Source organism: Nannospalax galili, unplaced genomic scaffold, assembly GCF_000622305.1.
Source record: "Nannospalax galili isolate Female #2095 unplaced genomic scaffold, S.galili_v1.0 scaffold218, whole genome shotgun sequence".
NCBI lineage: Eukaryota > Metazoa > Chordata > Mammalia > Rodentia > Spalacidae > Nannospalax > Nannospalax galili.
Genome location: NW_008343207.1, coordinates 1416405 through 1430173, shown reverse-complemented (window position 1 = coordinate 1430173; position 13769 = coordinate 1416405). Strand labels below are relative to the sequence as shown.

Below are 13769 nucleotides of genomic sequence, written 5' to 3'. Positions count from 1 at the left end.
GAACTCACAGAGATCCACCTGCCTCTGCCTCCCGAGTGCTTGGATTAAAGGCGTGTGCCACCATGCCCGGCCAGATTATTTTCCTTTATGTCTGGTTTCTCACTTTGTTCTGAAAAAATTTTGATTAAACTACATATATTGTAGTTCAATGACATCACACCACAGTATGGAGTTGCCACTCTCAGTCTCTAGAAGTTTTTACTGTGCCTGACATGGTCTCCCCATGCCATGCCCTCAGTGTATACTGCTGTCTCTGTGAACCTGTCCCATCTAGGTGCATTATGTCTAATCATAGCTCTGTCCTTTTGAGTCTCACTTTTTTTTTTTTTTTTTGGTCTCCCTGTAGCCCCAGCTGTATTGGAACTCACTATGTAGACCAGACTAGCCTTGAACTCAGAGATTCTCCTGCCTCTGCCTCCCAAGTGCTGGGACTTCTTTTACTTAGTGTAATGTCTTGAAGCTTTATCCACATCGTAGCAATTGTAGCGTCCTTCTCTATTAGGGTGGTTACACGCTGGTAAGGAAAGACAGCGAGGAAGAAGTTTCTTTGCTGGGCAGCCAGGATATAGAAGAGGGGAATAACCGCATGGAGGATGGCTGCCGAGAAGTGACCTGTGAGGAGGTAATTGCTACTGATGGGGTCGGGCAAGGGAGGAAGTGCTTCATTGGCCACTTAATGAAGACAACCTCATTTCCTTAACCAGAATTTCCCATGATCAGTGTTTGGGCATTATGTAACAGAGTTTTAATTTGGGCTGAGTAATGACATCATGGGTTGTAGAACAGAACTCAGAGGGAGGAAGAACCTGGGACCCCGAAGTCTTTCCCCTTGCAGGGATGTCATCCCTAGTCTCTGCCCTCACCAGCACATGCCAGTTCTACCCATCTGAGTCTGTGACTGGGAAACATCTGTTTGGATGTTTGGTAGTTTCTGAGACTCACTTGGATGCCGTTGAGTCCCCAATGGTATGGCCCTTGTGGCAGTTGCAGTTCTAGGCTGGTGCCTTGGTATTATTACATAGAGGAAACTGAGGCTTGGGTAGAGTTGGGAGATAGAGTAGAAAGATGGGGTGGTGAGTCCCAGGGTCACTGAAAGCAGGACTCACATCTTGGACTCAACCACCCTCAGCCCACAGCACGTTTCTCCTCTGTAGGCCAGTCCCTTCCTTATCCTGCAGGGCCATGCTTCACAGCAGAGCGGCCATGTGATATGATGTTCCACTGTGCCCTGTGCTCTCTCTCAGTTTAACTTCGGGGAGATCCTGATGACACAGGCGATCCACTCCATTGAGTACTGCCTTGGCTGCATCTCCAACACTGCATCCTACCTGAGGCTCTGGGCTCTCAGCCTGGCACATGCACGTAAGTTGCCTAGATCTGTGGAACCTTTAAACTTTCTAGGGAGAAGGTAGACAAGTGCTGTTTATTGTTTGGACCCAGCTTCTTACCACTTGGGTCCCAGTCCTCTCTTGGTCTAGGCCCAGAGGCACTCAGGGGAACTGAGAGCTGGGACCTCTGGCAAAGGTGCTTTTCCTGTCTCCAATGTTTCCAAGTCCCTTCTTGCTGTGGCTTTGCTCAGCCCTGCCTTACTGAAGACAGTATATTTTGGGCAAGTCTGGAAGCAATGCTGAGCTTCAGTTCTGACTTGAGGCTGTGGGTTCTGCTGATGCACGGTGGAGTCAATAGCACTGGTACCCACACGTCCTGACTGCCACCACACTGACCTAATTGTGAGCCTATATATAAGGCATGCCCTGCATGAGTTCTTTAGTGCATGGGTCACCCTGGGCCACCCTTTGTGTCCTAATCAGAGACTGTGTTACTTCTTCTGCAGCCAGAAGGTGACTAGTCATTGGCCTCATTTGTGTTATACACAGACAACAAAGCATGTAGTTGTGCTGCCTCACTGTTCCATGGCAAAGTCCTGGGACGTAACAGAGCTGGGTAATCACAAGAGGGTGCTGGTCAACAGAGGACAGCTCCCCAGAGAAACCAGAGTAAAGAGCGAGGCCCAGAGTGAGGCCTGCTGTGTCCCAAGACAGTGAAAGTGCAGAGGCTGCCCTATTGGCAGTGGACTCAGACTTAGAGCAGGACACCTTGTCAGATCAGAAAGGAGGTTTTCAATTGAGGCAGTGGGAGCACCTGAATCACTGTGCAGAGGAGCCTCCTAGGATTGTTTACAAAGCAAGCAAGAGCCAGATGCTCAGTGCACTGTGTCTAGCATTTTTTGTACATTCCTCACTGAGGATGGGGGCTCTGCTATTTTAATGAGATGTGAACTCTCAGAATGATTTCCTTTACAGAGCTGTCTGATGTGCTGTGGGCCATGCTGATGCGCGTGGGCCTCCGTGTAGACACAACCTATGGAGTCTTGCTGCTGCTCCCTGTCATGGCTTTCTTTGTAGTTCTGACCATTTTTATCCTTCTGATCATGGAAGGGCTTTCTGCATTTCTCCATGCCATCCGCCTCCATTGGTGAGTTTGATATGTGACCTCAGAACAGTTGTTACTTTTTGGTTTTTTTGAGACAGGGTCTCCCTGTAGCCTCAGCTATGAAGACCAGGCTGGCCTTGAACTCACAGAGATCTACCTACCACTGCCGCCTAAGTGCTGGGCTTAAAACCATGTGCCACCAAGCCAGGCTCCAGAAGAGTTATTTTAAAAAATGTTCTAAAAGGGCTGGTGAGATGGCTCAGTAGGTAAAGGCACTTTCCACCAAGCCTGATGACCTGAGTTCAGTCCCTAGAATGCACATGATGGATGGAGAGAACAGACTCTGAGGGTTGTCTCTGACCTCCAACTTCCTGATGTGCTAGCCTTTCAGATACGCACAGGGAAGCTAGCATGGATTGGGGAAGGGTGTTCAAGTGAACATGTTTGTGTTACGAACATAAATGGGATGGAACAATTTAGCACAGGATGTTTTTTAAACTTACAGATTTTTAAGAAATGTAGGAATGTGGAGCTGGAGAGATGGCTCCGAGATCAAGAGCACTGGCTTCTCTTGTTGGGTCCCAGTACCCACTTGGTGGCTAATGATCTTCTGTAACTCCACTTCCAGAATGCCCTCTTCTGACCTCAGTGGGCATTGCACAACCTGGGTGCACTTATATACATGCAGGCAATACACTTATACACATAAAATAAAGATAATAAAATTTTCTTTTTGGCCTTTTTGTGACAGAGTCTCCCTGTGCCACAGCAGGCCTGGATTCGCTGTGGAGACCAGGCTGGCCTCAAATTCACAGAGATCCACCTGCGTCTGTCTCCTGAGTGCTGGGATTAAAGGCCTGTGCCACCACCCCCGGCAATAATAAAATATTTTTTAAAAATGTAGGAATGTTACTTCACAATCTATTAAAATGTTTTCTTTTTTCTTTTTTGTAGGGTAGAATTTCAGAACAAATTCTACGTTGGTGCAGGCACCAAATTTGTTCCTTTCTCATTCAGTCTGCTGTCCTCGAAGTTCAGTAATGACGACATAGCATGATCTTGCTGCAGCCAACCCACTCTCAGAGTTATGGAGATTTATCATGTTGCAGAATTCACTTGTGTCAGTTATAATAGGGAGATTCCATCCTCATTGATTGCCTTACGATATAGCCAAATAATAATTCTGTAAGATATACCTCTTCCTTGTGTTAAAGACTTTGTAACATTCACTTTTTTATTTTAGTTTTTTTCTTTGAAACAGGGTCTCCCTGTAGCCCCAGCTGGCCTGGAACTTGCTATGTAGACCAGGCTGGTCTTGAACTGACAGATCCACCTGCCTCTGCCTCCCGAGCACTGGGATTAAAAGGCATGCACCACCTTTCTCAGCTTGTAAATTCACTTTGAGACAGAAATTTCATTGGTTTTCGTTATGAGCAAATATAAGTTAATGCCAAATGTTATATTAAAGTTATTTTTTAAAATGTAGTACAGATTTGGGCTACCTAAAAATGATCTTAGATACTCGAGTCCTTTTAAACCTTATTAAGAGCACGAAGTTCTTTCTTCATGTGAAGTTATCAGTTAATCTTTTCTAGCAGCCAAAGTTAAGCATAGTTTTAAAAAAAATGACTTTTAGGTAATCAGAAGTTCCACATTCACCCTTCTTGGTCAGGAGTATTTGAGAGTTCTCACTGTGTACTTTTGGAATTACCAGGAAGGGCAGTTTCTACAGTGCTAACTTATTTTAATAATTGGGACAAAAAACCAGGTGGTTCTCCTACTTGTCATTTTTTAAAGCTCTTGTCTTGTTACTACCACCTGAGACCAATCATAGTTGTGCGTTCAGAAGGATGACTGTCCTGAGTGAGCCTTACAGCCCAGTGCACTTTGCAGGGAGAGGTGGGAAGTAGCCTGTGTGTATTTTTATAGCAACATTTAAATGAAAATATTTTACCACAGATCACGTTTCTCCTTGGGAACAGTATAATTTTTTACTTACAGACTAATTCTAAATAAAGGTCTCATGGAGATAGTTCAACTTCCAAATGCTGTTCAAGTCAGTTGAAAACTAATTCTCATTAATCCATTAATTTATAATCTTGACTATATCTATTCTTGTGCCATTTCGTTTTGCATGAACTTGAGTCAGGCTTGTTGAACCTTTGCTCTATTTCATATTCTTATAAATTATGTTCATTTTTCACATTTTACATTAAGTGCTTTTATATATGAGTAGTTTTAAAGAAATTTGGGGCCAAGGTGTGGCTCAATTGTACATGCTTGTCTAACATGTACAAAGCCCTGATTTAATCTCCAGAACCATGTAACCTTGGCGTGGTGGCACCTGCCCTGTATCCTAGAACTCAGGAGGAAGAGGCAGGAGGATCAGATGTTCAGGGTCATCTTCAGCTATGTAGCAAGTTTGAGACCAACCCCGTCTATATGACATATATTTCTACCCTCTTAACTTTTCAGTAGCATGATACTGAAAAGGCATGTTGGTCCCCATGCTCCTCCAGCTGTGTGGGTAGAGTGAGGCCCCTCCAGCTGTGGGTAGAGTGAGGCCCCCTCCAGCTGTGTGGGTAGAGTGAGGCCCTTTTATTAAAAGCCAAGACTCTGGTAGCTCTGAATTTAACATCTTTTCAATTAAAGCCTGCTTGCTGAGAGGCATGAACTTTTTGAGTGATGCAGCCAGACTGTAAGATTAAACTTGTCCATTTACAGTGGATTCTGCATGATACTTGATGCAGTGCTATGCAAGGCTGGTTTGGACATTGCCTTTGTCCTTCAGATTCAGTTTTGGAACATAAACCATGTTGGTGAAACCCCAGCCATTCTGCCGTTCTAGTCGGCTTCCATTGGCCCCTTGCTGGGGGACTGGGTTAGGTGTTGCTATTAGTTTCATCAGACTCACTTCTCACCTGTAGGTGATGTCACCCCCATGTTGTCACTCTTGTTACTGTGCCCCGCCTCCCCCAGGGCCTGTGGTCATCACAGAGGTAACTAATTCCTTGTCTGGGAACTCAAAACTGTGGGGCACTGTACTGAAGAGCAAACAGACACACAGCCTCTGGCATGATTATTGTCCCCAAGGGCAGTTGTGACGGCCACTTCTAACCAGCACCTCCTACCAGAGTACAGAACAGCAAAAGCCAGTTCTCAGTCCAAGTCTTTGTTGCAGTTATATAGAATGCAATTATATAACTTCTGTGAAAAGTTGGAAACCATTGATTGCAGCTGTCTGGATGTTTATGTTCCTGAGGACAAGTTACCAGAGCCAGGTTTTCAGTTTTTGTTGGTGTTTATGGCCATGTGCTAATGCTGTCCTAAAATAACATCCCAGGAGATTTCTCCAGGGTCGCCTGTGAGTGGAGAGGCCCTGTGAGTGAAGGCATGCAGAGGGGCTCCAGCTTAGACTCTCCTTATACCATAGGACTTGGAACACATTCATGTTTCCCTAAATTCTCCTCTGGCCTCAGTTCTGGAATGGGTATACATGTTTTGAGATATCTTGTACTGCCCATGCTAACTTTGAACTTGAGATCCTCTTGCCTTAGTTTCCCAAGTAGCCAGGACTACAGGTGTGTAGTACCGGGCTTTTAAAACAGTGTTCAGACCCCAGTGTTCAACCTGGAGTCATTTAATAAGGCATGAACTATTGGTAACTTACAATGTTGATAAACTAATTATGTAGACCTTTTAAAGTCTCATCCATTTTGGAAAAAAAAACTAAACAAAACCCCAGCTCCTCGAGCTGTTCAGACTGAGTTGGAATCAGTGTTTCTCTATTGAAGGCCAGCTTTGCCTGCCTGCAAGTGGGTCCTAAGAGTTCTGACTCAAGACGGTGGAAATGGTAATGCTTTTCCTACCTCAGACTGCAGTATGGAGCTCTGCTTTAGCACCCAAGAAATCCTCGGAAAATGCCACTTGGACTTGACTGGCTGGTTGACTGGGTTGCTGAGCCCAGGTCTGGGACAGAATCTCAGGAGCCAGTCAGTGCTGCACAGATGTACAGAAAGACTAATCTGCCTATCAGTATCAAACATCCTTTTGCTAGTGACAAATAAATCTATATTTTTGAGACCCAAGTGTTTTGCTTCCTTGTGGCCCTGCTTTCTAACCTCCTAAACTGGAAGGAGCTAGTAGTGCCTCCATAGAACTCTGAGGGTGCTGTTGACGCCTGTGGCTCTGGCTGAGAACAGAAATCAGTTGGCCTTTGTGGCTGCCTCTGCCACCTCAGAACTGTGACCTCTTATCATTGGTTCTGCGCCTCAGCTGTCTGCCTGCAGAATGGGCACGTGACCTGTCGGGTGCACGGTGATTGGGGACACACCCCAGCCTAGTCTGGCAGCCCGAGCCAGCACCGTTCCCCGGGCGCACGTTGCTGGCGGCGCTGTTGCTACGGACGCCACCGGCTAGGCTGTTCGCCCTGAGCTGTCCTCCAGGGCTCCGACATGGACGACCTGCGGGTACTGTGGTTGCGCGACCGTGTGTACACCGCCTTCGGCCTCACTAACCCGAAGGTGTTCGAGGAGCTACTGAGCAGGGATGACAGCGAGGTGGAGGACCTCATCCTCCACTTCCTCAACCACACCAATGATGAGGATGGTGCTGCTACTCTCTTCTTCTACCGAGTCCTGTTGCCTGAGGAGGTGGAGGTGGAGATTGGTGAGCCTGGGACTCCCGCCGCGCTGGGTGCAAAGACCACCCTGGAACTAGGACCCAGCAGGCACTTAATCCTACTGTGTGCCAGTGCAGCTGCTTCTGTCCACTCATAGGTCTGTGAGGTGGTGCCATCCTCGCTCTCCACTGTGCATGGCTGATCACAGGAGGCTGGAGAGCTGCTGACCAGCTCTCCAGGTGCCTTGGCCAGATGGGGAAGGTCTGTAGGTCAGGTAAAGCAGAGGGTCAGCAGAGTGCCACCATCTCAATATGCTAAAAAGTAGCAGCAGGGCCAAGTGGTACTTCCTTGTATCTTAGTTTTCTGGAGGCTGAGCCAGAATCACAAACCCCAAAGCAATCTCTGCTCCATAGCAAGATCCTGTCTTGAAAGGACAGAACAAAAGAAAGCGGGGATGGGGGGATAGTGCCGCCAAAAATTAGGTTTTTGAAAAACAAAAGACTGAGCCAGGAGTGGTGGCACAGGCCTTTAATCCCTGCACTGGGGAGGCAGAAGCAAAGGAGGATCTCCTGTGAGTTCAAGGCCATCCTGGTATACGAAGTGAGTTAGTGAGTTCCAGGTCAGCTGGGGCTACAGAGAGACCCTGTCTCAAAAAGACTGAAAACAAAAAAAAAAAAAAAAAGATTCAAAAAACAAAAGGCTGGAGAGATGGCTCAGTGGTTTAAGAGCACTTGCTACTCTTACAGATGACTGGAATTTGGTTCACAACCTGTAATTCCAGCTCCAGGAGATCTGGCACCTGGCTGGCTCTCTCTTACACACACATAGACACATAATATAAATAAAAGATGTTTTAAAACCAGGTTTTCATTGTTTATGTTAGGCAAGTTAGCATTAAAAGAAAAAAAGTGACTGGATGCTGGGGTGTCTGTGGAGGTGAGTCCCCAGCCCAATGTCTGGTCCAGCTCACACTCTGGTAGACTCAGGGACACAGAGAGGGCAGGGAGGGGTTGCACAGGTTAGTTAAGGTGCAGAATACAATGAGGGGACACAGGGCTGGGGAGCACAGGTGTCATGGGCTTGTGTGGCCAGTCTCCTGCCCTTGACAACATGGGATATTCGGGTACAGGGCCAAGCAGACATATCTTTTAGGTGCTAGGTATATTTGTTTTTTGCTTTTTTTTTTTTTTTTTTTAATCTTTTTGAGACAGAACCTTTCTGTACCCCAGCTGGTTTGGAGCTTGCTATGTAGACCAGGTTGGCCTTGAATTCACAGAGCTCCGCCTGTCTCTGCCTCCTGCATGCTGGTACTTTTTTTTTTTTTTTTTTTTCCAGTCTTTTTGAGCCAGGATCTCCCTGTAGCCCCAACTGGCCTGGAACTCACTATGTAGACCAGACTGGCCTTGAACTCACAGAGATCTGCTTGTCTCTGCCTCTGCCTCTGGGATAAAAGGCGTGAGCCACCACACCTGGCTAGTACTTTTTTTTTAAAAAAAGACAAGGCTTCACTCTAGCCCTGGCTGTCCTGGAACTTGATATTCAGACCAGGCTCTGAACTCAAGAGTTCTGCTTTCCTCTGCCTCTCAAGTGCTGGATGTGGTACGTCTTTAATCCCAGCATTTGAGAGGGAGAGGCAGGAGGCTCTCTGTGAGATCAAGGCCAGCCTGGTTTCCATAGTGAGTTCTAGGCCAGCTGTGATTAGAGGATGAGAGACCAGGCTGGCCTCCATCTCACAGAGGTCTGCCTGCATCTGCCTGAGTGCTGGTATTAACAGCATTTACCGCCATGCCCCGCTCTCTGCTTTTATTTTTGTTATTATTGTATTTGAGAGATGGCTCACTGAGAGCTCACTGTGTCACCTAAGCTCTCAAGCTCTCATCCTCCTGCTTCAGCCTCCCATGTGCTAAAGTACAGGCATAAGCTACTGCATCCCAGACTCTATTTTTCTATTTATTTATCTTTAATTTTTAAATTAATTTATCCTTTTAAGACAGGTGCTCATAGTCCAGGCTGGCCTGGAACTTACTGTGTAGCCCAGGCTAGCCTCAAACTCTCAAGCCTCTTTCCTCAGCCTCCCTAGACTCTAAACTTCTAGGCTTCACTTTTCTTCCCCAGGCAGAACTTTGAGCCTGAACACTATCCTGGGCATCTACCTTAGGCCCATTCATGTAACCGAGTAAAAATATGGATTCAAGGATACACTAATGGAAGGGCTATGTAACATGGATCACAATGTCAGAAACTTTGATTTTGCATACATAAGAAAAAAACAGACTACACCAAGACCCTAACAGTGGATGAGGTTTGGGCTTCTTGTGACATCAGCAGTGAGCAGCCATCTCCTGCTGGACACACTTACACCATTTGACTCAGCCATCTGGCTGGGTGCCTTCACCCTGTGCCCATGGGAGTTGAGTCTCACTTTACAGGGTCCCCTGGGCAGTTTCTGGCCCTTGTTTTATTTTTTGAGATAGAGTCTCATTGTAGCCCAGGCTTGCATTGAACTTGTTTTGTAGTGGAGGGTGGCCTTGAACCCCTTGATCTTCTTACCTTCATCTCCTGAGTACAGGGATTAAGGGCCTACCCTGCCAAGCTGGGCTTGTTGGGACAGTTTTCAGATGTGCAGAGTAATGCTGCTGAATGTGTCAATGGTGCCCTGCAATTGAAATTGCAATCATTATCCTGTCCTTCCTCTTTATACAAATTGGCACAAATCTTCCTTGCTGGCCCTAAAAGCTGTCCCTGGCACCATGATGTTTTAACCCGGCATTTGTGAATCCCCTGTAGGGTGAATCCCGACCTTTCAACTGTACTTAAAGCAAAGGTGTGGCTGTCTCGTGTGGGGATAAATCATATTTTATATTTTCTTTCCCAACTTAACAAAGAAGAAATACCAATCATATCTGAAGAGGAGACTGAGGAAGAAGAGAACAAATCTCAAAAAACAGAGGGCATGGATAAAGGGCCAGGTAGGTATCTTAGGGGTGCTAGAGAGGCCCGCCCCCAAGGAGGTGCTGCTGTACACAGCTTTCACTTTTACACAGAGAGGCTCTGGAGGTGGAGGTGGATATGTACACTGGGTGCCCTGGGATGGTATCACATGTGGCCTTAATTGGATAGCTGTAAACAACAGAAGTATGTCCTCTTACATATCTGGAAGCCCAAAAGTTCATTAGTCACAATGTCCCACAGGCCATATCCCCTCCAAAGTTTCTGGGGAGGATCATGCCTTGCCTCACCCAGTTGCTGCTGGCCACTGGTACTCCTTGACATCCCTTGGCTTGTGGCAGCACCATCTCTCCCTTGTCATCATGTGGCCTCTTCCCCAAGTGCTTGAATCACTCTGTCCCTTCTCTTATACAGGCACCAGGCATTAGATTCTGAGCTAATCAACTCCAGTATGACCCCATCTAATCCTGGGTCTGCAAGACCTCTTTCCAAATAAGGTTATACTCGGTGGTCAAGAGTGTTGGCACAGACCTCATTTTCCCATGACAGTGCTTTGCAGGGTCCCTGAGGAACACATGTGACATCTGTCCTCTAGCTCTGTGGCACAAACCCACAGCTGCTTTCCTTTCTTGAGACCCTCCCAGGCATTGTGGCTTACCAGCCAAGGACTGTACTCTGCCTTGCTGGGAAAGTACTAGAACAGCCATGACATCACCCTGGTACTCATTAGACCCTAGCAGGCTATGAGATGGTACCCTGCACTGGCCATATGACATGAATGACCTATTTTGACCCTGTGTCTGCATCACTGGTTCTTGACCAAGGGCAGTGTTACCCTCAGGGGAGATTGGACAACATTTCATACATTTAATTAAATTTTTTTGAGACAGGGTCCCCCTGTAGCCCCAACTGGTCTGGAACTCACTATGTAGACCAGGCTGGTCTTGATCTCACAGAGATCCTCCTGCATCTGCTTCCTGAGTGCTGGGACTAAAGGTGTGTGCCATTACACCAAGCTTAATTTTTAAATATAAAATTTATGTGTGTATGTGTACATTAATGTATTACCCAAAGAGGCCAGGAGAGAGCATTGGAGTCCGTGGAGCTGGAGGTATAGGCACTTGTGAGCTGCCTGACATGGGTGTTGGGAACCAAACTTGGGTCCTCTGTAAGAACAGGAAGGATTCTTAGCTGCTGAGCAATATCTCCAGCCCTCATCTGACACATTTTGATGGCTAAAGTAGAAGGGCGTACCTATTGATATCTTATGGGTGCAGGCAAGATGCTGCCCGGCACACAGAAATCAAACACATGAGCTGGTGATCCAGGCTTGGAACCCCAGCTACTTGGAAAGTTGAGGCTGGAGAATTGCAAGTTCAAGGCCTGCCTGAGCAGCTTAGTGAGACCCTGGCTCAAAGTTTTAAATAGGAATAAAAGGCTGGGGGTGGACTGGAAAGATGGCTCAGCGGTTAAGAACATTGGCTGCTCTTCCAGAAGACCCAGGTTTGACTTCCAGCACCCACATGACAGCTAACAACTGTCTGTAACTCCAGTTTTAGGGGATCTGATGTTCTCTTCTGTCCCACACAGGCACTGCACAACATGGGTGTGCTTATACACATGCAGGCAGAACACTCATATGTGTTAAAAAAACAAAAAGACTGCTTGCTATGCAACCCGGAGGACCTGAGTTTGAGTCTCAGTGCTCATGTGACAAGCTAGGCATGATCTCAAGTGTGCCTGTAACCTTGGTGTTGGGGAAAGGTACGAACAGAGACAGGAGGATTGCTAGAGCTTGAGAGACCCTGCCTCAAAGGAATTCGGTGGATAGGGGAGGATACTAACCCCTTCTTCTGGCTCCTGTGTGTGTGTGTGCAGAGGCATACATACACAAAGACAATGTTTGATTTTTTTGTTGGTTTTTTGTTTTTTGTCTTTTTGAGACAGGGTCACCCTGTAGCCCTAGCTGGCCTGGAACTCATTATGTAGACCAGGCTGGCCTTGAACTCACAGAGATCCACCTGCCTCTGCCTTCTGAGTGCTAGGATTGAAGGCGCCCAGTACAATGACAGTGTTTGAAAAAGGACTAGTGTTATAGTTTAGTGGTAGAAGGCTTGCCTAGCATGTATGAAGATTTGGATTTAATCCTCAACACCAAATAAATAAATAAATAAATAATAAATAAATAATTAAAATACTCAGGGCATGGGCTGGAGAGATGGCTCAGCAGTTAAGAACACTGGTTGTTCTTGCAGAAGACCCGTGTTTGAATCCCAGCACCCACATGGCAGCTAACAACTGTCTGTAACTTCAGTCCCAGGGGATCCGACAGCCTCTTCTGACCTCCGACAGCCTCTTCTGACCTCCCTGGGCATTGCACAACACGGGTACACTTACCTACATGCAGGCAATACACACATACACATAAAAAATAATAGAATTTAAAAAAAAACCCAACTCAGGGCAGCCTCACCAATGCACTATCCAGCCAGCATCACCACCTCCCAGTTAACACAACAGAATGGCCTCCTGCTCCTCACTTGTGCCTCCATCCATCTTGCTTTGCAAGTAGCCAGGGTCCATGTAGTGGACCCACTCAAGCTTCATTCTGGTGTGTAGAAAGCAGAGGGGCAGGGGCTCTGTAGGTACATGGGAGCTCAGGTAGTTGTTTATATTTTTCCAGAAGAATTTATTTTCAGTCAAAATGTAATCCCCTTCAGTCAGTACAAATATTGAGAGGAAGGCATTTGAATTTAGGTGTTCTTGAGAACCCTTGTCTGACCAGGCATACCTGTGATCCTAACACTGGAGAAGCAGAGACAGGAGGATAGATGCAAGTTCAAGGCCAGCTTGGTCTACAAAGCAAGTTCCAGACCAGTCAGGGCTACATAGTAAGACTGTCGAAAGGAAGGAAGGGAGGGAGGGAGGGAGGGAGAGATGTGTCTAATTTGTTTTAGTTTCTAGTCTTACCTTGCAGCGGAGTCTGGCATGGACCTTGTGTTGAGCTTCCCAGCTCAGCCTCCTCAGTGCTGGGATTACACTTGTGTACCACCATGCCTGGCTTTCTAAATTGGATTTTGTTGGGACAGTAGTTACTGAGGGCCACAGCAAATCATTGGGGGGGTCTGGGGACATGCACTTCCCTTGCATCAGCAGATTGATGACTAGGAGAGTAGGGTGGGATGAGTGTGAATGGGGAGAGGGCCAGAGAAATCTTTTCCACCCCAGTAAATACCAGTGTGGTATTTAATTGGTATTTAAATGCACTTTTCCTTTTCTTTTTATTCTGGTAAAATATCCATAGCATAGCCAGGTGTGGTGGCCCATACCTGCCATCCTAGCACTTAGGAGATGGAGGCAGGAGGATCAGGAGTTCAAGGCCAAACTGAGCTACATAGTGAGCTTTGAGTTCAGCTTAGGCTACATGAGAGTCTGTCTCAAAAACAAAACAAGCAAAATACATAGTATAAAACTCATTATGTTGGCCTGGTGGCACACGTCTTTAATCCCAGCACTTGGGAGGCAGAGGCAGGTGGATCTCTGTGAGTTCAAGGCCAGCTTGGTCTATATAGTGAGTTCCAGGCCAACTGGGGCTACAGGGAGACCCTGTCTCAAAAAGACTGAAAAAAAAAAACCCAAAAAACCCCAATTCATTATTAACCATTTCTTTGTGTGTGACATGAGCATGTGTGTTCATACGTGTGCATGAACAACTTCATGTGTGTGCACATGCATGTATAGGAACAAAAGGACAACTTTGGGTGTA

General features: G+C 46.6%; 2 protein-coding genes across 4 annotated transcripts in view; both read left to right on the top strand.

Moving 5' to 3' along the window:
• Atp6v0a2 (ATPase H+ transporting V0 subunit a2) overlaps positions 1–6143 on the top strand; it is a 35784-nt gene extending 29641 nt beyond the window's left edge. For 2 of the 3 annotated variants that reach the window (XM_008839274.3, XM_017799686.2), the window contains exons 17-20: positions 503–622; positions 1245–1362; positions 2304–2475; positions 3388–6143. In XM_008839274.3, the coding sequence (XP_008837496.3) occupies positions 503–622; positions 1245–1362; positions 2304–2475; positions 3388–3490 (513 nt within the window). In that variant the 3' untranslated portion in view covers positions 3491–6143. The remainder of the gene's footprint in view (positions 1–502; positions 623–1244; positions 1363–2303; positions 2476–3387) is intronic. The other variant, XM_008839273.3, reaches the window with a different exon arrangement.
• Positions 6144–6605: 462 nt separating this feature from the next.
• The window catches only part of Dnah10 (dynein axonemal heavy chain 10), a 149456-nt gene continuing 142292 nt past the window's right edge, over positions 6606–13769 (top strand). Inside the window, exons 1-2 of the mRNA XM_008839272.3 lie at positions 6606–7101; positions 9940–10023. Of these exons, the coding sequence (XP_008837494.1) occupies positions 6888–7101; positions 9940–10023 (298 nt within the window). The 5' untranslated portion in view covers positions 6606–6887. The remainder of the gene's footprint in view (positions 7102–9939; positions 10024–13769) is intronic.